The sequence below is a fragment of the Microtus pennsylvanicus genome, chromosome 11 (genome assembly GCF_037038515.1).
Source record: "Microtus pennsylvanicus isolate mMicPen1 chromosome 11, mMicPen1.hap1, whole genome shotgun sequence".
NCBI classification, from domain to species: domain Eukaryota; kingdom Metazoa; phylum Chordata; class Mammalia; order Rodentia; family Cricetidae; genus Microtus; species Microtus pennsylvanicus.
In genome coordinates this window covers 90410633-90436828 of record NC_134589.1, presented here as the reverse complement: position 1 = coordinate 90436828, position 26196 = coordinate 90410633, and the positions used below count along the sequence as shown (strand labels likewise).

General features: G+C 54.1%; 4 protein-coding genes across 14 annotated transcripts in view; 2 read left to right on the top strand and 2 right to left on the bottom strand.

The window, feature by feature from the left end:
• The window catches only part of Unkl (unk like zinc finger), a 41362-nt gene extending 38268 nt beyond the window's left edge, over window positions 1–3094 (top strand). For all 7 annotated transcript variants that reach the window (XM_075941508.1, XM_075941507.1, XM_075941511.1 and 4 more), the window contains one exon: window positions 405–3094. In XM_075941508.1, the coding sequence (XP_075797623.1) occupies window positions 405–560 (156 nt within the window). In that variant the 3' untranslated portion in view covers window positions 561–3094. The remainder of the gene's footprint in view (window positions 1–404) is intronic.
• Window positions 3000–9901, bottom strand: Gnptg (N-acetylglucosamine-1-phosphate transferase subunit gamma). 2 transcript variants are annotated; one of them, XM_075941515.1, is made up of 11 exons: window positions 9815–9901; window positions 9675–9732; window positions 9536–9603; window positions 4541–4595; window positions 4390–4473; window positions 4218–4311; window positions 4028–4142; window positions 3862–3944; window positions 3660–3791; window positions 3489–3570; window positions 3000–3402 (listed from the first exon to the last, which is right to left on the bottom strand). In XM_075941515.1, exons 1-11 carry the CDS (start codon window positions 9864–9866, stop codon window positions 3302–3304), a joined length of 924 nt encoding a protein of 307 aa, XP_075797630.1. In that variant the 5' UTR covers window positions 9867–9901; the 3' UTR covers window positions 3000–3301. The 2 variants fall into 2 exon arrangements, with proteins under 2 accessions (XP_075797630.1, XP_075797631.1); XM_075941516.1 differs by having other exon boundaries at window positions 3000–3399.
• A 58-nt stretch (window positions 9902–9959) lies between these two features.
• Tsr3 (TSR3 ribosome maturation factor) lies at window positions 9960–12453 on the top strand. The gene is given in 7 exon segments (XM_075941506.1): window positions 9960–10106; window positions 10198–10417; window positions 10809–11002; window positions 11464–11640; window positions 11768–11831; window positions 12096–12241; window positions 12244–12453. Coding segments are annotated over 7 exon segments (969 nt in total). The 5' UTR covers window positions 9960–9994; the 3' UTR covers window positions 12300–12453.
• Window positions 12298–26177, bottom strand: Baiap3 (BAI1 associated protein 3). Of its 4 annotated transcripts, XM_075941505.1 has the most exons (35): window positions 25815–25928; window positions 21812–21933; window positions 21461–21594; window positions 21164–21251; window positions 20879–20959; window positions 20574–20681; window positions 19993–20052; window positions 19784–19850; window positions 19481–19676; window positions 19135–19179; window positions 18957–19034; window positions 18729–18831; window positions 18292–18399; window positions 18115–18210; window positions 17913–18016; window positions 17679–17799; window positions 17114–17238; window positions 16945–17035; window positions 16767–16823; window positions 16589–16686; window positions 16450–16501; window positions 16200–16330; window positions 15973–16096; window positions 15754–15897; window positions 15581–15673; window positions 15283–15474; window positions 15124–15192; window positions 14958–15037; window positions 14776–14884; window positions 14433–14504; window positions 14209–14289; window positions 14002–14122; window positions 13807–13930; window positions 13523–13728; window positions 12298–13440 (listed from the first exon to the last, which is right to left on the bottom strand). In XM_075941505.1, the coding sequence occupies exons 3-35, from the start codon at window positions 21583–21585 to the stop codon at window positions 13337–13339; spliced, it is 3453 nt and encodes a 1150-aa protein (XP_075797620.1). In that variant the 5' UTR covers window positions 21586–21594; window positions 21812–21933; window positions 25815–25928; the 3' UTR covers window positions 12298–13336. The 4 variants fall into 4 exon arrangements, with proteins under 4 accessions (XP_075797620.1, XP_075797616.1, XP_075797618.1 ...); XM_075941501.1 differs by lacking the exon at window positions 21812–21933 and having other exon boundaries at window positions 25815–26177; XM_075941503.1 differs by lacking the exons at window positions 21812–21933; window positions 25815–25928 and adding an exon at window positions 25221–25584.
• Window positions 26178–26196: the final 19 nt, after the last annotated feature.

The window sequence follows — 26196 nt, the reverse complement described above, 5'->3', positions numbered from 1 at the left end:
AGAATGAAGACAAGACAAACTGCAGAAACAACACATACACAAAGAGAAGCTAGGCACGGGTAGGCTGTGTATGCTCGGGTGGCGCTGTACCTGCTACCAAAGCAACCTGCAGCTTAGTGTGTCTACTGCGTGTGCAGATGAGGCAGCAGGGCAGCTCGTCTAGGTGGGGGAGTCTACGTGAGCAGTCCCAGAGGAGGAAGCTACATGCAGTTGCTCTTTTTTTGCACATACTGGTCAAATGTTTTTAAAACAGTCATACTTGGAGCAGACCTCTGTTGAAAGGCTTTTCCAGTTTTCCATGGGTCTGAGGTATTATCCTTCCCTGATTTGGGCATATCCATGTCAGCTGTACACATTTACTCCTTTGTGGCTCCCCACACTCACCAATCACCTCTTCCCTACAGGTGATCTTCCAGCTTCGTGCCAAACAGTGTGTGGGCTGCCAGGAGAGGGCCCATGGCACTGTCCTCCGGCCCTGCCAGCACCGTGTCTTATGCGAGCTGTGTGCAGCCAGTACCCCTGAGTGCCCCTACTGCAAGGGCCAGCCCCTCCCATGGTGACCAGAGTGAGACCTATTCCTTCCCTGGTGAGCAGTGCAAAGGCCTCAGCATGCCATGTGCCACTTCAGTGTCGAAACTTGCCTCCAGTCCCACCCACGCCAGGATGTGAGTTCATGCCCACTGTCCAACAGCCTCTCATATTACTCTTTCTTCCCTACCATCTCCTACCAACCAACGGTGTCAAGGTATTCTCAGAAAACCTTTGAAGCACCACCACCCGTCCCCTGGGCAGGTGGCATGTTTTTGGTGCCCCTAGTCATGACGCTGCTGTGGCCAGGCCAGTGGGAGGTCAGGCCTTGTCAAAGCACTTTGTAAACCGAGGAATCTAATTAGACATTATAAGTTGTATAAGCTGCTTTCTAGGTCCATGTTTTTTAATATGCGATAACATGAAGCTTTATAAGTGTACTGTGAACTTGAAGTTTCCTATCAGTTTGTTGTTAACTCATAGTAATGGTAACTACGTTAGATTTCATATTCTGAAACTATTTAGGAAATGAACATTTATCTAGTAGTGAAGAAGACCTAGGATTTTTACATTTAAAATTAAGTGCAGACAAATAGTATTTATAAGCAGAGTGGTTATTGAGAGACACATATACATTTAGATGTTCTTAATTTTATGAAAGGAACTAATTTTCCTAAGCATGTGCAGGTGCACATGTAGATGGAGTTTTATATTCCATTATCACAGAGTGATATCCAGAGCTCTGTCATGCACTTATGTGATCCGTGGCCACTTCCAAGTGCCTGTGCCTTGCAAAAGAAGTGAAGGAATTGGTTCATTTGGTTTTTTTCTTCTCCCTTGAAAGAAAATTTCATGCTAATGAAAAATGCAGCAAAGGAATCAGACATTCAGAGGAGTTCAAGATCTACTCGGAAGGAGCTGTGTTCTGATGTCTTGTCTGTAAATGGCAACGGTGCTTTGTACCCCGAGTCGCCCGGGGCACCCTAGCTTGTGCTGAACAAAGGGGCTGTGAACCTGAGACTTCAGTCTGCTGCCCCTGTGATCACCCTCACTTACCGCTAGCTGATCCAGAGATTCTGGGACAGCTTTAGCAGACATCTGGTACCTGAGCTGTGCATCCAATTATGATCAGAATCCATCCCATGACGAGCAGCCCCAGCTCTGCTGCAGCTCACCCGGCAGCTTCCAAGGAGAAGGCAGCACCCTCACAGCTTGGCCTCAGGCCCATGGCTAAAATCCTGCTGAGAATGTGTCTAGGGTGATGACTTCAGCCTTCTATAGTAAGGACTGGGACTGTTCCTGGAAATCTAGGGAGGAGACATCTGTCCAGGCAACCCCTGCCTTTGGTGGCAGACCTAGGCAGGGCAGGTATCCTACCTGCAGGTTCTGCCCAGGCCTAGAAGTGGTTCTCCTCTCCCATGGCTTTGCCAAAGACTTTTAATAGCATTTTTTAAGTGCAAAGTGACTAGGTAAAACGTTTTTATCAGTGACCAAATTAGAATGTATTTAATATAGTAGGAGATTGAAAAGCATTTTCTAATACAAGACAAACTGGTAGAAAAGCTCTATCATTTTAAAGGAAGTGGATCCTCAACATTCCGCAGCTAGCCCACTACTTAATAAGGTAACTATAGAACTGGTTTTAGTGATATTTCATTTTTAATTATAGTGGTAATGATTTATTAGCTCAGTACCTAGATCATGTGTATTTCGTGCTACTGTTACCATGGTTTAAGATTGTTTATTTTTATTCATATTTATGCACTTGTTTCCCATATTGGCCTTTGGTCTCTGTGGTAACAGGACAATGTTTGTGATTGGTAGCTCATCTGGACATTCAAGCTGTAACAGTTACAAGCATTAAGCTTTAGATTGTGTGTGTAAGCTACTCTGGCCAACTCCTCCTGGGCTGACATTCCGGGCTGGGGCTGTGGCAGTTATGGGACTGCTGTGTGATGTCTACGGGGTCCCACCCAGTGACAGGAGTTTTCTTGAGCATCTGCTTTTCTGGAATCAGGCTGGGCTCTGAGGACAGGTGTGCAGGGGGAAGACCAAAGAAGGGGCTACTTCTCCCATCCATCCTAGACCTCCTGTGAGCTAAGGCTCCTAGGGTCTATCCTGGGTGGGAAGAGCCAAGGAGGAGAGAGATGTGTTTAAGGCCCACATGTGTGTACTGGAGGTGAAGCTGTGGGTCTAGGAACTGAGGCTCACCATTGTCCTGTTGCCTATTGTCTTTTAACTCTCTAGTGTTAAATATTAACAGTAAATGATGGTGTCAGAGTTTTGTGTACCTGGTTGGCAGACCTTTCCCCAGTGTGGATGCGCATGTGGATTAACTTATGGAAGCCTTTGTGTGCATTTGTTTTCAGAAGTTAGCTGAGAATGTTATGTGAATGGAATCTTCTTAATCCAGAAGGTCATATTTATAATACATACCCATTTACTTAGTGAATTGTTTAAAGTTGTTAACATTTGTTTAAATTTTTTTACTATAGCATTTATGCAATGGTTTACAGAATTCATGGAGTTATTTTTTATCAGTATGAGATTAAAACTTTGAAATTTATTCTGTCTGTGTTTCTGGGCACAACAACGGTTAGCCAGAAGGTCCCTGTGTCTGTCAGTGACCCTGCCTGACCTAGAAGATGCCAAAAGAAGTCATGTCCCCACCACACCAGTTCTGTGCACCCGCTGAGACCACACCTGTCCTCTCTGGAAGGACATTTGCCACTGAGGATGTTTGGATGTTTCTTTATCTCTCCTGCCGCCTGGATCACAGGGTGTTCCCACGTAGTCCTGGATCACCCCGCAGCTGCTCTGAGGTAGCACCTGTGGGGACCTGCTGACCCAGGTGCTTAGAGTGGGCGATTTCTGCTAGAACGGGTGGCAAGTGAGACTCTGTCCTCCAACTGCTGCAGGCCCCAGGGTGGCTGGCAGCTGACCAGGGCAGACAGACTGACCTGTGGGCTGAGTGTGGGAGATTCCATGCTGGTCCAGCAGACTGGTCAGTCTTCGTACCTCCTGTGACAGCTCTGAGTGTGCCTGGACAAGAATGCCAACCCAGTCAAACCCTGGTGGGGGGCTACCAGGACTAGGGACCCTGTAACCTTCCCCCTGCCCCTAAACTCTACCTTTCTACAGTTGTCCAGGGTTTCAAGCCCCAGGCCCTTGGAACCTCTTGCCTGCTGGGTGGGATGGGTTTCTCCTGGGACCTTTAAGTAGCCAGCATCCTCAAAAAGCACCCTCAGCAACTTCTCATAGCCCTGAAGGTGGAGGAGGCAGAAGGAGTACCTGGTAGAGCAGGCAAGGGGACACCCCTGAGTGTGCACCCACCTGCAGTGTGATAAGCTCGTCTGCCAGATCCTGTTCCACCTGATCCCAGCGCTGCTGTAGGGCCTCCGACAGGGTTGGATACACTACAGACCAACAGGAGCCAAACATTGCAGAGCCTCCTACCTACCTTCCTCTTCCCTGGACCCAGCCCTATCCGGAGGCCTACCTAACAAAGAGTGGGGATGGCACACAAGGGGGGTCTCGAATGTCAGCGCATAGACACAGGTGCTTGGCTCAGACACATGGGCCAGTCGGTTGATCTTTCCACAGGTGAGCTCCACCTGGGAAGGAAGAGAGCCTCAGTGGCTGCTGGGGGTGGGAAGCTCTCTACCACCCACATCTCCAATGGGCCTCACCTTGCTCTGCCTGCTCCGGGAGTGGCAGGAGTCCCCATCAGTCATCCACATGCCCTTGAAGGTATTGTTGGCAATTTCCCATTCATGCCAGATGCTGGGGAAAAAGGGTGGCAAAGCAATGATGTGGGGGCCTCAGGAGCAGACTTGACACTGTTGCCCTAGCTCAGCTTACCCAAGGATACCGCTGTAGGCGTTCCAGCGGAAGGTCTGCTCATGCTGGGTCACGTTGTGGAAAGGGCAGAACTCATACTTGTACCTGGGGACACAGGAGCATGAGGAGCTCTGTAGACCGGACCCACTCCTCCCACTAGCCCGGCACTCACGTCGACTCCACTAGGCTGAAGCATTTGCCAGCAAGTCTGAAGAGATGCAGGGGCCCTGGGGGAGAACACCACAGCAGTTCAACTTAAGCATAAACCTCTGCTACCCCTAGAGCTAGAAGCTAAGGGAGGCAGGGGGCACCAACCCTCAAGGCCAGAAAGCACCAAGTTCCTTTCCGCATGGGATTAGGAATGGTCAGATGCTGGCTGACCTAATCCCTTGGGACTGATAAATCCATCTCCTGATCACAGAACTGGTTATCTGTGGCAGGACTCCCATGTCTGTTCCTGTGGAGGGGGGCCCTCGGTTTCTGGAACCTAGACTTGGACCGCAGACCCACTGGCAAAACCAGCCACTAGCCAAGAAAGGTACGGATATGTGTGTGTACACAAGTCTGCATGCTAGTGCAATTTGGGGAAGTTCAGACAGTAGTCACGTGGCATCCTCAGAAAAACAGGACTGACTAGTCCAAAGCTTAGGACCAGTTTGCAAAGATGGACAGAGTATTCTATTTTTTTCTAAGAACCAATTTTCAATAAAGCCCACAGGCATACAAAGAAACAGGAATACATGTTCCATTCAAAGGAGCATTTTTAAATTCGTAAGATAAACCCTATGTGGTGCCATGTACTTTTCATTCCCGTACCCTGGAGGCAGAGGCAGGTGGATCTCTGTGAGTTCAAGGCCAGCCTAGTTTACGTTAGTGAGTTTCAGGATAGCCAGGACTCTGTAGAAAGAACCTCACACAATGTTTTTAAAGGTCCGTAAGCCAGGGGGCTGGAGAGATGGCTCGGGGTTGTGCTCTTCCAGAAGACGCCAGGTTCAATTCCCAGCACCCACATGGCAGCTCATAGCTATCTGTGGCTCCAGTTCCAGGGAACCCGATACCTTCACACAGGCAGACATGCAGGCAAAACACTAATGCTCATAAAATTCTTTTTAAAAATCTATAGGCCAATAGAGAATTCCATGCTCAAGGAAACCATCCTTCACCTATGAGGGGGCTGTGAGACTCAGAGTGTCTGCTTATAGATTTTGGAATTCAGACATTGTCATACATGCTTGTTACATCTTGCTAAATATACTGTTTATCAACATATGATGGCTATCCTTTCTAAAACAAAAACAAAACAAAAACTGCTTCTAGTCTCTGAGCTGGGCATTGTAGTCCATGCCTTTAATCCCAGCTCTCAGGAAGCAGAGGCAAGCAGATTTCTGAGGTGCAGGCTAGCAAGAGTGTCAGAATAAAAACAATCCTGCCACTCTCTGCCTATTGAATGGAGAGTTTAATTCATTTACATCAACAAGTAAGATGACAGATGTGTGCCTTTGAGCTTTTAGTCCATTTCTTCAGTGCTTGCTTTTAAACAGGAGCTGTCTTGTTACCCAGACGGGCCTCAAACTCCTGTGTTACAGTTATCCTCCTGCCTCAGCCTCGAGTACCTAGAACTATGGGTGCATACCACTGTGCCTAATTCCTCCCTCCTACTGGACACATAACCCAGGGCCCACACATGCTATGCGAAATCTTGTTTGCTTTTGTTGTTTTGTTTTTTGAGACAGGGTTTCTCTGTGTAGCTCTGGCTGTCCTGGAACATGCTCTGTAGACCAGGCTGGCTTCGAACTCACAAAGATCCACCTGACGGCCTCCCAAGTGCTGGGATTAAAGGGTGTGCGCCACCGCAACTGGCTGAGACTTTTAAATTTTTTAAGCAAATTTTTACATTATTTAATGTGACTACCATGGGGATTTAGAAATTTAAATTGATGTGGGGTTTAATAGCACACACCTTTAATTCCAGCACTCAGGAGACAGAGTAGATCTCTAAGTCTGAGGCCAGTCTGGTTTAAGGAGTGAGCTCCAGGCCAGCCAGGACTACATAGTGAGACACTGTCTCAAAAATGGGAAAAAAACAAACAAAAAACCTCACTTAAGCACAGTCCCACATAGAAAGGATTGCTGTGAAGCGCCCTCGGTCCTGGCTTGTAATTCCTGTTTCTGATTGCATGTTCAAACTGGCTGCTCACTGATCCAGATGTACGGTCAGTTTTCATGCATTCATGCATTGATCTTTTTCATTGCAGCCTTGGCAACCAAAGTGGTAGCATGGGTCTTTCTCATCCCTGTGTCTCCAGCTACTCTATAGGAGATCTTCCTTCCCATCTTCACCCAGCTACTGTATGGTGTCCTCTCAATTCATGTTGAGTGGTTTGCTCTTTCTGCTAGGGCAGGTCTGTTGATTCTCCTGCATGTTTTGTTATTTAGAAAAAGACCTGCCTTTTTTTTTTTTTTTTTGATTTTCAAGACAGGGTTTCTCCGTAGCTTTTTGGTTCCTGTCCTGGAACTAGCGCTTCTAGACCAGGCTGGCCTCGAACTCACAGAGATCCGCCTGCCTCTGCCTAAGACCTGCCTTTTTGAGGCCCAGCTGAGGGCCCCAAGCATCTGTTCCAGAGTTCAAGTCCTGTGTGGCTTCTCATAAGAAATGCACCTTAGCTGTGAGGTCAGCCAGGCTGAAGTGAAGGAGTGGAACAGACACACGGGATGAGCTGTGGGAGACAGGTAAGAACAAAAGTTGGCTCTCTGAAAAGATCAGCAGTCCCGACACATGAGAAGCTGAGCATGGTGGTTTTACAGCATGAGGAGGCTGTAGCAGGATGGGTGTGGTGGTGCAGACAGTAATTGGAGGGTGTTATTCAGGAAAGTGTTTGCTGTGCAAGCATGAGGAACTGAGTGTGGGTCCTCTCTGCACCCACGTAAAAAGCTGGATACTGGGGTTGGAGAGATGGCTCAGAGGTTGAGAGCACTGGCTATTGTTCCAGAGGTCCTGAGTTCAATTCCCAGCAACCACATGGTGGCTCACAACCACCTATAATGAGATCCAGCGCCTTCTCTTCTGGTGTGCAGGCATACATGCAGGCAGAATACTTATACATAATAAATAAATCTTAAGAAAAAAAAAGCTGGATACCTATAATCTCAGTGCTGGAGAGGCAGAGACAGGGGCATGTCTCTGGGGCTTGCTGGTCAGCTAGCCTAGCTGAATCCTTGAGCTTTAGATTCAGTGAGAGACCCTGATTCTCTATAGGGTGGAAAGCAATAGAGGAAGACACCCGACTCTGACCTCTGGCCTCCACACGGGCACACACAAATACGTAACATGCAAAGTAAGAACAAGGGGGCTGGAGAGAGAGTTCAGTGTTATGAGCACTTGTTGCTCTTGTAAAGGATCCAGGTTCAGTTTCTAGCACCCATATGGTGCCTCACAACCGTCTGTAACTCCAATTCTAGGAGAGCCAATGCCTTCTGACATCTACAGGCATTTCACACAATACAGTACACAGACATCCATGCAAGTAAAACATTCATATACATAAAATTGTAAAAGTTTAAGAAAAAATGAATAAATAAAACAGGCAAACCAGTGGCTAATATGACCAGGAAAAGCAAAAACTCAATTAAAACCAGAAGTGAGACTGGGCATTGTGGTGCACACCTTTAATCCCAGCACTCGGGAGAGGCAGGCGGATCTCTGTGAGTTCGAGGCCAGCCTGGTCTATAAAGTGAGTTCTAGGACAGCCAAAGATAAACAGAGAAACCCTGTCTCGAAAAACAAAATGAAAGTTGGGACATTTGCTACCAATTTTACAGAAATAAAAAGGATTGAGTCACTATGAACAATTAATACAACTATGACGTTGACATAAATGAAACTGACAAGTTTCTCCAAACACAGGGTATGCCCACAAGGCATGTGAGTGAGCACACCTGTAAACCTAGGCATTTTAATACAACCTGTCTCCTAGGCTGAATGACTCTCCAACCAAGTAGGTCTCTGTCACCCCTCTCCCCATCTCCTCGCTGTTCTCTTTCCTGCCACGATTGTCGTGGAACTCACCATGTAGCCGAGACCTGGCCATGAACTAATGATCCTCTTCCCTCAGCCTCCCAAGTGCTGAGATTATAGTCTTGGGAGGGCCTATGCACACTACCTCTACTCTTCGCTTTTTCTTTCCAATATTACTCTCTACTAAAATGAACATATTTGCAGTACTGGGTTCCTGGCAATGTCTGGCCCCTCCTCCTAGCCAACCAAGGAGCTGCCAGCTAGTTTGAAAGAGCGATGGAGAAATACCCCCATCTTATACCACCTCCTCACACATGTGCTCACAGTGTGATGGCAGCAGGCCCTTGGACTCCTGTGTCTATCAGGAATGTCACAAGCCATGTCCTTTTCCCATGAAAAGGATTGTGTTGGCAGCTGAGCCTGACTGGTTCACTGCTGGAGGAGGCTAGTAGGTGCTCCTTGCATTCAGCTTCAGAAGCTCCAGCTTGGGCTACCTCTCCTCCTCCAGGGGATCAATGCTACAAACCAGCATGTCCAGCACACCTCAGATAGCAAGTCATCAAATCCCCATGCAGCCCTCAGCTAGCCAAGGTCCCTTCATGCTGAGGAGCCCTGAGCCTCCTTCAATGGCTATGTCCCACTCTCTGTAGTCCTGGGATCTCAGCTCCCTCCCAGCTTCCCTGGGCAAAGGATTCTGATGTGTGATGCTCTCTCGATTCCCTTAGATCTAGACAGGCTAAACACACCTGGAGTGGACGCTTCACATCCAACACCCTTGCAGCTCCTAAACAGTCTGAGCACTTGTGGGAGGCGGGGACTTTAGGATCCCAAGTCGGAGGCCAATTTAAACCTACATATGGGAAACTCCATCTTACAAACACAGAAGCTAGGGATGTAGCTCAACGCTAGAGAGCTTGACTAGCCCTAGATAATCGCCAACAGGGAGATCGAAAGGGGGTTGCAGTTCCAGCATATACTCCCGAGCATTCAAACACTCACATTTTGACAAGCGAATGCATGAACCTCCAGCGAATGCATTATCGGTGTCCTTCATCCGAGGTACCCTATCCTGCCCCCCACACCCCCAGCCGAGGGCTTTCCTCGTCCCTCGGTCAGCACCTCGGTCAGCTCCACGTTCCCTCCCGCGCTCACCAGACACAGGCGAAGGCTCTCTCTTAGGTTGAAGGCGACTCGCCTGGGGCAGGAACGGGTTATTCAGCCTACGGGACAGAAAATGTCAGGGGAGCCCGCCACGTCCGGAACCCAAGCCGCCGGACCGCGAGACACTTACCCGAATGTGTTGGGTTCCTCCACCACCTTCATCTTCCCGGCACGTGCCGGCGCGGGCCCTGCGGAGAGCGAGGCGATGAGCAGGGAGCAGAGGCGGGGGCGACACCGAAGTGCGGAGGGGATGTGCGCAGAGCCACTGACCGCGTGCCGTGAGCCCCAGCAGCAGCAGGACGCCGGCCAGCCGCACCGCCATCGCTCCCCGGGTCGCACAGTCACGTGAGCGACGGCAGGAACTGCCTGCACTCAAAACCGGAAGCTGCGCGAGCGCGCACGCGCACACTGCACGAACAAACCCTGTGGCCGGGAGTTTTATCTGGGGCTATGGGCCGCAGGAAGGTTGCGCGGGGGTCCAGGGCGGAGAGCGGTCGGGTTCGGCGTCCCCCCGGCCGCTCTCTGGATGCTTTCGCTGAGGAGGTGGGCGCTGCCCTGCGCGGTGAGTTTGGAGCGAGCGATTGGAGCAGCGCTTCGGGCTAGGAAGCAGGCGCTGAGCATCCGCTCTTCTCTCTCTCTCTCTCTCCCTACAGCATCGGTGCAGCCTGAGGAGGCCGAGGGCCAGGACGGACCGGGCCCTGCGGTACTGCCTTGTCCCCTGGCTATGTGGGAGCTTGGTCACTGCGACCCCCGGCGCTGCACGGGCCGTAAACTGGCCCGCCTAGGTCTGGTACGCTGCCTGCGACTGGGCCAAAGATTTGGCGGTCTGGTGCTCAGCCCGGCAGGCACTCAGTACGTGTCTCCCGCAGACAGGTAGGCACCGGAGGCCTGGGGGGCCGGGGACGGATCGGAGTGCCTCCCCCATTATCTTGTCTTTGTTAAACTGCCCCTTGTGGAGGTCATTTTCTTCAAGCCTTGCTTTTTGGTCCTGGATGTCCACGCTTTTCACATGGGCAGGGTTATAGCTGACTTGACCCTTATCATAGAGCGAGGCTTAGAGTGTAGAAGAGCTTAGGAGAAAAAGTTAAGTAAACATTGTCCAGCTACCCCCAGCAACTGCTCTAAGTTCGGTAGTGAGTACTGTAGTGTACCCCTACAATAAACCATAGTTTGGAAATACCAGACCATCTCGTCTGTAGTGAAGCCGGTCTCCAAGGACATGTCTTACTTGGGGCCCCAGAACCTTCCCTACACTCTCTGGCAGACAGCTGGTGGCACAGTCAGGGGTCGCTGTCATAGACTGCTCCTGGGCCAGACTGGATGAGACACCCTTTGGGAAGATGCGAGGGAGCCATTTGCGGCTCCTGCCTTACCTCCTGGCTGCCAACCCTGTAAACTATGGCCGGCCCTGCAGACTTTCCTGCGTGGAAGCTTTTGCGGCTGCTTTCTGCATTGTAGGTGAGTGTCAGACTGACAGAAGCCTGGCCTGGCGGTCTGGGATCTGACTGCCGTTTCTTCTGGCAGATTCTGAGCAGGGGGATGTGAGAATGTATTGGGAGCCATCAGGACAGCCTTGGTTTCAGGCCCAGTGCCCACATACAGCTTTGACCTTGTGAAGCAGAGGTAGAGGTGAAATGGACAGCTGTCTTCCCGGGATGGTGTATGGGTCGTCACTGTCAGGACAGCACTGCCCCAAGAGTCTGTCCTCAGTATCTGAAGGAAATGTAGGACTCAAGGAGAGGCCCAGATGGAGACCCCATAAGACATAGGGACTAGCATAGTAGGACTCTTTCTCAGTAAATGAGAGGAACCTTGGGAATTGTGGAGGAGGTGACAGCTTCCTAGAATGGCAAGAAGGGGTGATATAATTGTGCTCTCTAAAGGGGTCCCAGGTATATTTTTAGTTTTTGTTCTACCAGGCTTTTCAGATCTTGCTGTCATTTTGCTTCAAAAATTTAAGTGGGGCAAGGGCTTCCTGGACCTGAACCAACAGCTCCTGGAAAAGTACGCAGCCTGCCATGGCCCAGAGGAAGTGCTGCAGGCCGAACAGGGGTACTTGGCCAGCATCAAGGACACCCCTGAGGAGGAGGAGATTGGTGAGGCCTGGGATGGTTGGGAGTCCCCGGGAAGCTGTGAAACCAACCAAGCCCTTCGGAGCCTGGAGCCACCAGTTTGGTTCTGCCCTGAAATCACTTAAGAGGTCACCTTCCTCTCTATGTTCAGATCCCTTTGATGTGGACTCCGGGAGAGAGTTTGCAAACCTCAACAGGCCTGTGGCTAGTACCCGGTAGGTCCTGTGGGTCCACGCTAAGTGCTTAAGTGGTGGCTCAAGCCTAGTGTGCTCCTGGAGCCTTGACCCAGTCCCTACTGCCTTGTGGGTGTGGCTTTCTGAGCGAGGCCTGGTGGTGATTATAAAGTATAAAGCAGCTGCTGCTGGAGGCGGTGGGGCCCCCGAGCATCCCCTGCTTGAGGGCATCTATGGTTGAGTGTCGTGGGACAAGTAACCTTGTACTGGCCCGTGTCTGTACCACGGCACACCCCTCTCTTCCAGGCTGCCCGTGGACTCGGATGACATTGATGAGTCTGAGGACGACAGTGAAGATTCTGGGGAGGACAGTGATGAGTGTGAGGAACAAGGAGCTGGTGCTAATGGAGGAGATAGCAGCTGCTCTCAAGAGGCAGACACAGAAGAAGAGGCTAGGCCAGAGACTCCACTGAACGCTGGAAAGAAATCAAGAGACCACGGAGAGACTGAAGGTTGCAAACACATTATTGAAGCTGGTGTGCGTTAGTCCAGATGTGGCGGTGGGACTTGGGGGTGGACAGGGCTGTTGGGACAATTCTGTGACAGCCTTGTTTGGAGTCCTACCTTAGAGCTCTTGATAAAGCCAAGAAGGAGCCTCCCAATATGAGTTCTGTTGCTTTATACTTGGCTAAGGGTTGGGGACATCTGCCTGGGTGGATCTGAGCAATGGGGTAAGTCTGGTATGGTCACATACAGATGTCTAAAAGGATATCTGACCAGCTGGCAAGAGCCCTTCACCCTGATCTCCACTCGTGGGCAATGCCCCTTTCCTCATGGTGGCTATGGGAGAAACTCTCCTGGGCCCAGAGCCAGGTGGGGACCAGAACGCAAGTAACCTTCAACTGGCCCCTTGCTCACCTGCTGTGGGTAGAGCATCTAGATCAGGAGAGAGAAGTTGCAGGTGGGAGAAACCCTGACCCTCACCCTTTGCCTGGGGTCCTGGCAGCTGCTGACTTCCCACTTGTTCCCTGACCTTGCCTCTGCCAATGGAGACCTATCCTGGGGGTGCAGGGCAGGGCCTCCCCAGTGAGGCTTCCCCGTTGGCACTGCCCTCATGAGGCACAAATCATTACTCATCAGGCTGACTGATGGTTCCAAGGGTGTGAACAACGTTGGCCTCCACCCCTGGCACCAGTACTCTCCACTCCCTAGTTGTGACCACAAATGTCTCCAGATACCACCTAATGGCCTCTAGGGGGCAGAGTACGCAGAGGGCACATGACCCTTGCTCCAGGGAGGAGAGCCCACTAGGGTCAGGTCCCATCCATCCATCTTGCTCTGTGTCCATGGGCAGATGCTGGCCAGGTCCCTCCGAGTTGACTGCCCATATTCAAGGTGGGGCATGCTGGGGCACAAAGGGTTCACAGCACACACCAAAAGACACAGCCAGACAGAAGCCACAGGGTACAACCAGAGCAGGCAGGTCACATGGTGAGGGAGGGACCCCACAGGGAACGGAGGAGGGCCAGGCTGTTGACCATTGGGGCTCAGAGGTCAGCCTCCATACACTTCTCCAACTCCTTGAGTTTCTTGACAAACTCCTGGGCCTCTTTGTTGGAGCGACCTTCCAGCATCCGCAGTGCAGACCTCACTGTAGGTGGATACGAGGGTGGGCATGAGGAAGGCAGTATGGGTCAGGCCCACCTCCCTCAACCCCACGGAGTCTCACTCACCCTGAGCTCTGGGCCTGCGCAGGTGTAATGTGATGGGCTGCCCAGGTCTCATGCCCCCTCCCACGTGTGGCCTTGCGATGCCACTGACACCACCTAGGCCAAGGGCCGCCTCCCCAGCAAAGTCATTGGTGGACAGCCAGTCGTGGTCCATAACCGTGAACAGCACACAGGCCCCGCGGCGGCGGCATGCCTCTGCAGGCACAGAGCTATAGACAAGGCAGTCAGGAGCCTGCTGCAGCCAAACAGCACAGGCATGGGGTACAGCAAGCCAGGTAGGCACTCACAAGTGGAAGAGCTCATCATACACCGGGTGCAATGTCCGGGCTTTGACTTGGGTCCTCTGGCTGCGGACCAGTGGGAAGAGGTGCGGTGGGCCAAGCTCCACGATCACAAAGGGGTCACTCAGGCCTAGGAAACACAGTGTGAGCCACACGTCTCCCCGGCCCCTTGCCCCTGTTGGTGCTGCTGCTGCGCCTCACCATTGGCATCCAAGGGCAGGAGATCGGCTGCGTGCAGCACCTCCACAGCCAGCCGCTGCTCAGCCGCTTCATAATGGCACCGGACAGTCAGGCGCCCAAACCGGTTCTGCTCCAGAGACCTCTGTGGGAAAGGCCAGTGGAAAAATCCAGTGAGTGCCTCGGGGTCTCAGGGCAGGCCCGCGGCTAGACAATGGCATGTCGTCCCACCTGTTTGAGCTTGTCCAGGTAAAACTGCTCGATGCACTCTCGGGTGGAGCATTTGTGCAGCCGCAGCTCTTCCTCCAGCCTCTGCAAGGGAAGCTGGCACTAGTAACTCTGGTACCAGGCAGGGCAGCCAGGTGCCCTCACAGAGCCGTCTGAGCCGCCTCAGGTTTCACCTGCACAAGGATACCTACTTCAGGGCGGCAGGCTGAGCTCATCCAAAAGCTTACCTTGTAGCTCCCATCCCTCAGGTTCTCCAGGGGCAGCCCCTGGCCCTCAGCATGGAAGAAACTGACCAGAGCCTACAACAGGGAAAGAGGGGCTTGTCAGAGGGCTGGCCTGTGCTGAAGACCTGTGGGCTCAGGAAGCCCTGGGTCTTAGGAGCCAAGGCAAAGCCACTTTTCAAATCTGAGGCACCTGGGAAATGTCAGCATCTAAGGCCAGACAGCTGTGGGAACTGGTGTCCTGAGGTATTTGGGACGTAGGGATGAAGAGCTGCCAATGGAGCTGTCGTGTACCCTGGCAAGCTTAGTGTCCTCGAGGGGCAGCAGGGAGAGCTCCTTGGGACCCTACCTCAAGTGTGAAGTGGAAGCGTCCATAGAAGTCAGCAGAGACGTCTCTGTTTGCACTCAGTGCCTGCAGAATGGCCTGCAGAAGCAGCTCCCAGAGGGCCTCCAGCACCCTGGAGGAACATCACCCAGGTGACTCCCTGGGCCAGCAACCGTCCTACCCACCCCCCACTACCCAGCTGGTACCTGCTCAGGTTCTCCTTCACCAGCGAGTCATTCAGCAAGGCCAGCTTCTCATCCAGGTACTTCAGGAGCGGGGCTACAGCCTGTAGGCAGGAGTCCTCGGGGTGGGCCAAACTGGACTCCAGCCTGCCCCTGGCCTTGGCACTTCCTGCCAATCCCCTCCACTTACCTCATCATTCTGAATGGAGTCAGGGGACAGACTGATGTGCTGTACATACTTCCTGATGTCTGCCACCATCTGAGAGAGGGGTGGTGCTCAGAACAAGCGTAGGGATTCAGAAATAGTCCCCACATAGGTTCAAGTCCCGGGCCCCACCCCTCTGCCCACCTTGGAGGTCAGATGTGCTGTCACGGTGTGGGCCTCCCGCTGGAGGTCTTCATCCAGGGCCTGCATGCAGCTGAGCAGAGGGCGGGGGAGCCCTCCCTCCTGCCCACTGGCCCCTTCAGGCCATGTCAGGCCTCTCAGTGCCTGTCCTGCAGCTCTGCGTACCAACTCCACGTTGTTGAGCACCACACAGAGCTGGGAATGGGAAGGTATAGCCAGGGGCGGCTGGGCAGCTGTCAAGGGAGTGGGGGGTGACCCCACCCAGCCACCTGCTGGCCTCACCTGACATCCAGTCACTCACCTGCTCACTCACTGCCTCACCAGCAGCCCCGGGCTGGGTGTCCACCTTCTTCCTCAGCAGTGCCGTGTAGAAGAGGGAAGTCTCACACATGTCCTGGGGCAGAGATGGGCTGGGAGCGTGGGGCCCCTGCCCCATCTCCAGATCTGGTCCCCACCTATCCCTAGCCCACGTACCTGGCTGAGCTGAGTGCCTAGTCCCTGGGCCTGGGCAGGGTCAGGCCAGGCCAGGCGAACCCAGAGTTCCTGGATGTGAGTGAGGCAGAGGCTGGCGGTGGCTGCGGAGCTGCTGTGTTTGGAGGAAGCATCCACAGGCTCCAGCTACAAAGGCAGAAGAGGGCTGATGTTGCAGGGGTACAGGAGGAGCCAGCACCAGGCAACTGAACACACACTCACCGTGTCGACATCCACAGCTCCCTGCATGCGCCACTTGGCCTGGTCCCTCAGCACATGCAGCCAGAGCTTCACGGCTGGCAGAAACGGGGTGTGGATGCCAGCAAGGGCTAGCGAGCGGCTTTCCCTGCAGTGAACATTCACTCAGAGCCCATTGGTACTCACATGCCTTCACCCAGAGGTCTCCAGGCTCAGAGCTAAGGGGATACCAGTTCCAGGTGGGTACCCACCGTCCAGGGATGCAGCTCCAGAAGCGCTGGGTGTCTGCCAGGGTCAGGTAGAGCTCAAAGAGCCCCGAGGCCACCTCTAGGTTCATCTTGGGGCTCAGCTCCTCTGTCAGTACCCATGCCTCCTCAGCCACCTGCCTCAGATTGTGGAGTTAGGCAACTTCCCAAGTTAACCTAGGGACCCTCTTAACCAGGGGCTTCTCCCTGATCTCCAGTTCCCACAAGCACCCAGAATAAGGGACTTCCCCCTCACCAGACGTTCCAGCTGCCGGAAGGTAAGGGTGAAGAAGTCCACCTTAAGGATACTGCAAAAAACATGTCTCAGCCACCCGTCTCCCACCAGCCAGCCCTACTCCCTCAACCCAAGGGCAGCACCCAAGGGAAGGGCCTACCTGTAGAAGAGACTGGCGTAGACCCCAAAGCAGGCCTGCAAGTCCTCGTAGATGATGTCTGCAAGCTCAACAAGCCCCGCTAGGCGCTGTGGCCCAGGCTGCAAGAAAGCCAGGCTTGGAGTGACCAGTGAGCCCCCGAATGCCCTGTGTCTCCAATCCATGCCCTTCAGATCCACACCTGCTCGCGAGGACTCTTGGTGTTCAGGAGCTGGTCGTACCACTCCCGGTTGCCCCGCTGTAGCAGCAGCCAGTAAAACAACACAGTGGATTGAAGGTAAGAGTCAGGTTAAGTGGCTGTGGGCAGCAGACCCTGGCAGGGGCCAAGGGAGGGAGGGCCGAGATGGATCCAGACACACCTTCAGGGCTGCGACTATGTCCACGTTGAGCTCCGTCTCAAAGGGACAGACGGCGAAGACTGGCTGGAAGAGCTGTATCTTCTCGAGGCACCTGATGAGGACAGCCAGCTGAGGAGGCCACCCCGACCCCCAGCCCTGCAGCCCCCTCGTCCCGCTGTGTGACACCCACTTCAGCAGCAGCCCCAAGCGATACACAGCCGTGCTATTGGTGGCAGGGAAGTAATCTCGGAGCTGGCGCAGCAGCTTCAGCCCAAACTCCGAGAAGGCAGAGAAGCTGTCGGCTAGGCTCTCCTCCTGTGGGGAATGGGTTCTTCAGAGTCGTGACAGGGACAGGGTCCAAGGCAGCTTTGCTCATAAGACACGGAAACACCACTGCTTCGTGTGGCTAGCCCAGTCTCTTCCCAACTAGCTGCCCTACTCTCTGCTTCCGCCCCTCTCCCCTCACTGCACCTACAGCCGCGGTGCCTCTATAGCTCCTGTCTCATCTGCTTCACTCTGCCAGCGCCCACCTGCTCCTGCGGCTTAGACACTCGCCACCTCAGAGGCTTTGCCCTCAGCCCAGGCTGACCCTTCCTGACATCCTTCCACAGTTACTCCGCTGCAACCGCCACCTCCTTACCGCACAGCTGTCTCTCCCCTATTATGCAGTTCATGTTTTCAAACCCTATGAGGTCAGGGCTCTGTCCCTTAGGTCCCAGTGAACTCTACAGACCTGTCGCCATGCCCGTGCCCACCTGCTCCTGGGGTAGGGAAGCCGCCTCTTCCCAGTGCGCCTGCACATCTTCCAGCAACCCCAGCAGGTAGCGGTAGTCCAGGGTGCGTGACTGATGGTGGCGGCTACTGACTTGCCAGTGCCTGTAGGAGTCCAGGCTTGTGGTCTGCTCTGTGTAATAGGTCCCACCCCACGCTCCACCCACTTACAGCCTTCTCAGAAGGGTCTACCCACAAGGGCCACCCTGCCTACTCACAGCACTGCCAGCTGCAAGGGTGACAGATTACTTTGGGCTCCATGCAGACAAAGGACTGTGGTCCCAGGCCCACTGAGTTCGCCACGCCAGCTGCTGGAGTTGGGCTGGAGAAGAAAGCCAGGGTGGGCATAGGCCAGAGAGCAGCTCCATCCCTGCTCTGGGCCCTTTACTCTCTACTCAGCAGCCTAGGGGCACCCACTACCTCCTCCACTCGGTGCTCAAACCGCAGCACACGGCTGAGGAGCATCAGGTAGGACAGGAAGCCGGAGCGTCCACGCTGGCTCATAGCGGTGTCCCTCTGGAAGGCAGAACCTGAGGTCTATAATCAGTTCCACCTCAGCCCTGCAGGCAGGGGTGCAGGTTCCCCGTAGCTTCCCACCTGGGTGGTGATCAGCTTGAGGACCAGGTGGCAGTCTCCTTGCACACGGGAGGCACTAGAGCGGGGTTCCAGCTTAAACCAGCGGTCAGCACCTGCCACGGGCACCTCCTGAGAGGAGGGAGGGGGAAGGTATAAACCTCGAGACTCCGCCCCTTCTCCCTCATACACAACCACAAAGGGCTCAGTGGTAGGGTGCTTCAAATCCCATTAAAGACAAAATAAAAACAGATGCTCTCTGGGACCCTGGGGAGAAGGGAATGCTACTCAGCATTGCTGAGTAGGTGCCCAGTGCAGCCCACCTCCTCCAGCCCCAAGAGAGTGGGATGCTCTATGGGAGTCATAGGGCACTGCCACTGGAGATGCCTAAGGGCTCTGGGGCACCCCACACCCCCATCAAGAATCCTAAGAACCCATACACACCATCCCTCCCCACACACCCTGATAGGGATGTTGAGGCATCCTAGGAAGTCATCGGTGTGGTCCTCGGTGGGCCCTGCTGTCCCATTTGCACGGGCTGACTTGACAATCTGTTTGAAGTATCTGGACATGGCAGGGATGATAGCAGGGTGGTATTACTCTGGTGGTCCTGGAAAGCCACTGACCCCTGCAGCTAAGCTGAATGCACAGGCCTAGGGTTACGACTCCCCACTCCCCCTACCCCACACCTGCTCATGCCCTTCAGGCCAATAACTTCATTCAGTTTCCTGCATGCTTCTGCCAGGGATACGTCATCATCGTGGTCCCTAAAGGTGGAAGATGGTTTGACTGGAGTTCCCAGCCCTCATTCCTGCCCAAACCAGGGGTGTGACCCCCCCAAGCCCTGCCAAGCTCAGGGTCCTCTACCAGATGTCCAGATGCAGCTGGTCTGTGTTGACATCCTCAATTTCACTGCAGAAAACACAGAGAAATGTCTATGAAACTCCTAGACCATATTCTGAACAGGGGTGAGGCAGGGGGGTGTCCAGGAGCAATTGGTGGTGGTCATGTTCTCTACACAGACTGCTGGGATCACATCCTAACCTCCACTTGCTACCAGCTGTGTGGCCACAGGGATACAACATCTGCCTGTGAGCCTTCAGTTATTCCCTTGGACAGTGGGTGTGTTACCAGTCCCTCTTAAGAGCTGCCTGGGCAGCAATGAGTGGTCATCATTTGGGATATTTGGCTATCGTCGGGATAGAAGCCTTACAATAGGAAGTGCTCCTTCCAGACAGGATTCAGGGTGCTGTTCTTGACCTCAGTGACCTGGATACACTTGGCAGGTAGTGGGCTGCTACGCTTGCTGCCCTTGCGGAAGCCAAAGCGCTGCTCCTTCTGCCCACTCGATTCCTGTGGGGCACTTGAGGCTGGCAGAATGCCCAGCATGCAGTATGGGTCACTGAAGCCTGAAACGGAGCAGGTGTCTCAGTCCTTGGCCCTCACGTTCTCCACTGTGCACAGCTTCCAGGAACAGCTGCCAGGCACTCAGAGGGCCTGCCAGATACCCACTCACCATTGGGGTCTTTAGCCAGAAGGTTCTTGGCACGCATGACAGAGACTTTCAGGGCATATGTGGGAGCCTGCAGATATAAGGGTGCAGGAATAAGCAGCCTCAGCATGCATGCTGCAGTCCCCACTTTTGCTGCCACCCTGGCATCCCTTCCTGCCACCCAGATACTGCTGCTGGCCAGCCAGCACCTGCCTGTGGGTGCACAAACTCACCTTGGCTTTTTTCACACGCGCGATGGCCTCCATGTGTTCTTCAGAACTGGTGCCAAACACCTGTAGGTGGTGAGTGGGTAAGTAGGAGCCTGGGGGAGGCTGGCACTGTCTTGGGAGTCTCAAGAACTGTCCATAGGAGTGAATGTTCATCTGTCCTACCATGTGGAGGGCCACTGCCCAGCTGGTGCTACAGTTATGAGTATTCAGAGGAGTGAGCAGGTAAGGGCCTGGCACAAATGGAGCTGTAGTGAACAGGACAATTCAGGGCACAACTCAAGGGGAAGGAAACATACCCGGTGGCTACTCTGCCTTCCTCTGAGTAGTAGCCATTCCTTTCTAAACATGTCTGGGTGTCCACCTTGCATCCACTGCAATTGTGTCTACATGTCTAACCAGGTCTCCACCCACTGTGGATATTCCCCAATGCACACTGATGTGTGTATTTTGTATTGCCATCTAGGTGATACTGGCACCAGTGTGTGTGTGTGTGTGTGTGTGTGTGTGTGTGGTGTGTACAGGCACACACACACACATCTCAGTCCCCCCCCAGAGTGAGGCAGGGTGGGTGGGGCCTTGCTCACCTGCTGAAGGTAGCTTAGCAAGACCTCCTCGTCATCTACCTGGTCGGGGCCCATGGTGCCTGCCCGGTGCAGGACTGTGTATAAGGCCTCCTCGTAGAGCATCTCCACCTTCAGGAAACAGGCTTTGAGTTCCCAGCCGCGGCAGAGTCTCTCAGCCCCTGCGCTGCTGGTCCCATGCACCAGCCCCAAGCAGCTGCTCCTGCTACTGAGTGGATCCCCAGCCTTCGCGCCTCTGCTCCTGCTCACCCAACTGTACTACCCGCCTGTGACCAGACCTGGGCTTAGACACTCCTGACACCCATTACCTCCTCCTGGGTCAGGGCTCTCAGGCCACGGTTGGGGTCCACAGGCTCAGCAGGGGCGGGGGAACCACTGCGCAAAAGAACCTGTGAGGGAGGGTTAGAGTGAAGGTGTGCGAAGGGAAGGGCCCCTTAGTCTGTAGCTGCCCCAAGACCCTCTAGCTGGCTGGACGAAGGCACTCCAGGAAGAGGAGAGGTGAGAACTTTGAGGAGGGGGGAGGGCCAGATAACCTAGGACAGTAGACTGGGTTGAGTAGCAGTCCCTAGACAATTCAGAAATGGAGTCCTTACCTCGGGGCATGGAAGGCCCTGTCTGCCATCCCCCTTTTTCAGGATGAGGCGCATGTGGGCGAAAAACTCCACACCATCCCCAGGTTTCCTAGAAGGAAGCTTGGATCAGAACACGATTCAAGGAACCGTGGAGAGAATGAATCAAGGGACAACCACAGTGGTTTTGGCCTTGTGCTCAGACCCTCTTGGTCCCTTTTCCCACTCAAGAGGATTGACGCTGGACAACAAGTGTACAGGCCAGCTAGGGGAGGGAGGCCAGGCATACATACCCTGCGAAGTCAACCCTAGGGTACCCACCAGGCCCCTGTGGGGGGCTCCTGTGTGTCTGTGTTCTCAGGTTCCTGCTCGGTCTTCCAGCGGAAGGATGGGCACACCTGCACCTGCCTGAGCACACTGCTCTTGATGTCCAGCAAGGCTGACATGGCAGCCACCTGCAGCAAGCACATCGGTTTGTCCCTTGCTTTATCACTGCATCGCTGACGCTAACAGGGGGTGGGGCTAAAGGCCCAGGGGCCTGACACCACCCTGCATTGTGCTGAGTCCTTGGAGGGGACTTTATGGACTCTGCGGCAGTCCAAAGGCACTGGGTAAGTGACCTAATAGCCTTTGTGCCCGTGTACAGTGGCCCTGGGATATGGTGACAGATACCTGCAGATGGGAGCCAGGCACAGAGTTAGTTCTCTATGGGAAAGTGCTGCTGGGGTCTCAGTGGAGACAGGTGTGTTCTGCGCCCACATCCGCAGCTGGTTCCCCAGCTGAGCCCCAGCCACCTAGGACAGTGGGACAGAATGTGTCTGACTCCAATGTCCTCACCAACACCTTGTCTAATAGGAGCCAAGACAGATACTACCCAGGTCTTCTACACAGGAGGCTAAAACAGCAAGGCAGGACACTAATCTATGAGTCCAGGGTAGGGTTGGCACCTGTCCCTGAGGTTAGAATGCCCAGGAGGGAACTTCTCTACAGTCCTTACACACATCCAACACACGTAAGGGGCCAATGTCCCCCATAACAGAGTTATCACCCTACAATCAATAAAAAGAGCGTGAAGTTCATGTCCCATTTGGAGAAGGCTGGAAGCGTTCAGCTGCATCCCAAGTTCTCTGCCTATTAGTCCACTGAATCAGTTGCCTGCCTGTTGCTGTGGCAACCAAGCCGTCCTGCTGCATCCTACCAAAGCAGTCTGGCTGTTATCTCTAGGAGAATGGTCTTCCAAACTGAAAATGGAGTCCAAGTCCAGGCTGATGCTAACCCTGACCCTCTGGCCTCCCCTCTGCCATTCCACTCTGAACTTGAGGTTTGGTGTAGAAATGTATGGACTGAACACATCTGTAGCCCTGGTAGGTGACTGGGACATCGGAGATCACAGTGGCAATTCTGAGACAGAATACCAGGAAGGCAGCCTTCTCTTTGGGGTTTAGGCTTAGGATCATCTAAGACGCTCTGCTTCTCTTATGTTTGATGAGTTCCCAGACCCCATTGACCCACAACAGGGAGGAAAAGCTGGTGCTATCCATATCTGTGTAGCCTTCAGCAAGGGCTGCTCACTTACCCTTACAAACTGAAGGGCAGTGTGGTACCTAGGATACGGTGGCATCCCATCCATTTTTGCAACACCACCCTGTCATCCCCCACTCTGGGTCACACAACCACTTCTGGGCCGGGTCCTTCCCCACACTACCCCAGAGAGGTTTCCTCTTTTTCTTGAGAAACACTATCTCCCATCCAGGTCATCTCTGTCGCACAGTACCCACCCTTGGGGTCTCTGTATATATATATATTCTCTGCCTGCCATTCACCACAGGACACAGTTTCATAGTTTCATTAGTCCTAGCAAAGGGAGACTGTTACTTCATTTCGTAAGACAGGAAATGGACACCACAGCAGGTTCTGCTCCTGGTCCAGGGTCTCAGTGGTGGTTGGAGGTTACAGAGGTTCTTCCTGTCTAGGAGTCTGTCTGTGGTGAGAAGCTCTCCATCTTGCCTCTATTTCCACTATTCTCACTGGCTCAGGCCAGCACTCCAGGTGGGTGCTGCATTCTGACCCCTTTGCTCTAACCAGTTCCTATCCGGTGAGACCCCAGAGCTGCAGATGTGAATGCGGACCGAGGGGAAGCCCCACAAACCTCCTCCCCAATGTGGGGGCCCCAGCAAGCTTTCGCCACACGTGGCCAGTCCTGAGGTCCCAGGTGGCCAAGTGTCAGAGGCCCAGTGCCTTCCTAACTAAAGGGAGGAGCTGCTCCCCCTGCACCTCGAGCCAGGAAAGCAGCTGCTTCTTGAGATGTTGCCAAGGCAACCACCAACTGCATCTTTGTGTGACAGGGCTACAGGGGCTCGCAGTCCCAGAGACAAATGTGACGCAGAAGGAAAGTGACCTGAAAGCACGGGAGCTAAGGGATACAACCCTGCTCTACCTCAAACACGGAAACAGGTGTGGGCTTGGGAATTTGCCCAGCGTCACTACCAGCAGGTGGTATCCTGGGATGTAAGGCTCTGCTGTGCAAACACTATATTGTCCTGTGGTGTCCTAAGCTTGGGTTCAGCTGTGTCCCCCCACCCCGAGTCTGCTGCTAGGATGAGGCTAACAGCAGTATGCCGGTGCAGTCTCTGTAAGAGTCGGCTCATCCTGATGCCCAGAAACAGTTCTCAGCAGCTGTTAACGTCTCTGACCCACCAGCCCAGGCCCCGAGAGACACCTGTCAAAGAGGCCTCGGATAGGTTCATCCAGGGACCTCATCATTCACCTCCACCATCACCAGCCTGCATGCGCATGCCTTTGACTGCTACCCATGAATTTCTGGAAACCTCAACCTGTAGAAGGCAGCAGTGAGCTAAGTGCAACGCTACCCCCAATCCCCCACCTTTTACCCCAGTCTCTGGTGGCCACAGCTCAGACTCTGTCCCTCCTGGGCTTGGATAGTAGAATGGCAGGATGTGCCCACAGCCCCGCTCACACCCAGGTACTAGGGCCAGAGTCATAGCTCCCAACTGTCCAGTAAGCAAAGGAAGAGCCAGTCTGGAAGTTCTTTCTATATGAACTGGTGGCTGAGCTAAAGCTAGCCACTTCATTCCTATCTGTGACTGGGGCAAGCTGTAAGATTTAAGCCAGGATGTCCATCCTAAACTGTCACCTTCTAGACAGCCATTTGAAGATCTGGTGGCAGTGAGGCAGAGAATTTCAGGGCAGCTTAGGAGAGGGCTAGAGGGGTCTTCCTAGGCTCTCAAACCCTAGAGTGATAAGGAGACACCTTTAGGGCTTAGGGACCTCTAGAAACTGGGACAGATTAACGTGCAGGGTGCAGGGTGGCGTCCCGGGATCTCTTTGGTCTTGTCTGCTTTTCCCTCCTCTTCCCGGCCAGTCCCCACCTGACCTCTCAGACCCTTCCCAAGTCTTCCTGGATTCCCAGATCTCCCCCTGGCCTCAGAATCTCCTCAACCTCTACTCCTCAAGAGACAGTGCCCAAGCACAGCTCATCCTGTCCACCAGTTACGCATGCTGCTCAGGCGTTTATTTCCCCCTGATTTCCCAGAGGGGAGCCAGGGTATCTGCACTTTGATCTCTATAATTGAATGAGAGCTTCTCAGGTCAGAGGTCAGCAGCAGGCAGCTGATGGATGCTCTCCATGTCCTACCGATGGGGAACGGTCCACTCTTCCCAGGTGCCTTACCTGCTACTTACCTGTCTCTGCTGATTTGCTCCTGGAAGGCTGTTTTTGGTGATGGGGAGGGGGAACTGTGGTTACCCTCCCCGGTTCTATTGCGGTTTCTCCCCCTGGAAGGTAGGAGGTCCGAGGGGAGTATGGGAGCTGGTCTGTTGCGACATTTCTGTGTGTGCGTGCATGTTTGTGTGTGTCTGTCTGTTTCTCTCTCTTTGTCTCTCTCTCTCTCTCTCTCGCTGTCTCTGTTTCTCTCTCTCTCTCTCTCTCTCTCTCTCTCTCTCTCTCTCACACACACACACACACACACACACACACACACATAAAAAAAAAAAACGTCAACACCCCAGAAAAAGTGGTGGGGCCTGAATTCCTGGACGACCAGGGAGGAACAAGGCTTACCCTGGCAGGAAATTCACGTTAGGGCAAGGGTCTCACAGTCGTCGCAAAGTGGGAAGGGCACGGGCGCTGGGGGCCGTTTTCCTCCCCCTAACTTGATGGGATTCAGCCAGCTAGGAAGGCTTCAGAGAAGCCCCGCGGGGCGTCTCCGAGGTCCCCAGCTCGACCCCCAGCTCCGCTTCAGTCAGCGGCCTCTACTGGGAAGAGGGGTTATAGCCTGGCGGCTCAGCAGCGGCGACCGGCGACCGTGGGAACTGTGGTCGCAGGCGCGCACTCTCTGGGTCGTGAGGTCCCGCCCTTCAACCCTGCTCCGCGCTCCGCAGTGCGACCCCGGGGCGTCCTCTTCGGCGTTCAGAGCCAAGGACGCCTGTTGTGCGACCCCGCCCCTCTGAGCACGCGCGGCCCGTTTCCCCAGGGCCTCAGTTTCCCTTTACCCCAATGCCTTCAATCCCTGAACCCCATGGGGAACGGAGTGTAGAAGCCAGGGGGCCTGAGCCCGAGGGGGCGGTCGCATCTGTCTGTCTGTCTCTCTGGGTGGGAGGCAGGTTAATCCCCGACGGCAGTCTGACGGCACCGGGAAGGAGTTACAGCACTCACCGTGGACAGGGGTTCGGGGGACCACGGGGTCGGGGGTCCCTGCTGGCGTCGCTGTCGCACTGGATGGGGACACCAAGGCACAGCGACCGCTAGCAGCCGCGCGCGCTGGAGACTGAGCACTGCAGAGCCGGAGCGGCGGGCGGGGGGCGCGGGCGGGCGGAGGCGGGGCCTGGCCTCGTTTGCTGGTCAGAGGTTCCAGCCCTGTCCTCCCCCACCCTGTGCGTCTGGGGTCGGGAAGGGCTTCCTGCCCACCGGGTGCTGGCCAGAGAGCCCCCGCTTCGGGTGCGGCGCTCAGTAACCTACAGGTGGGTACAGAGAGGGGCGCTGCGTTGGATTTCGCTGGGCTGTGCTAGCCCCTCCAGCACCACCCCGCCCCAAGGGA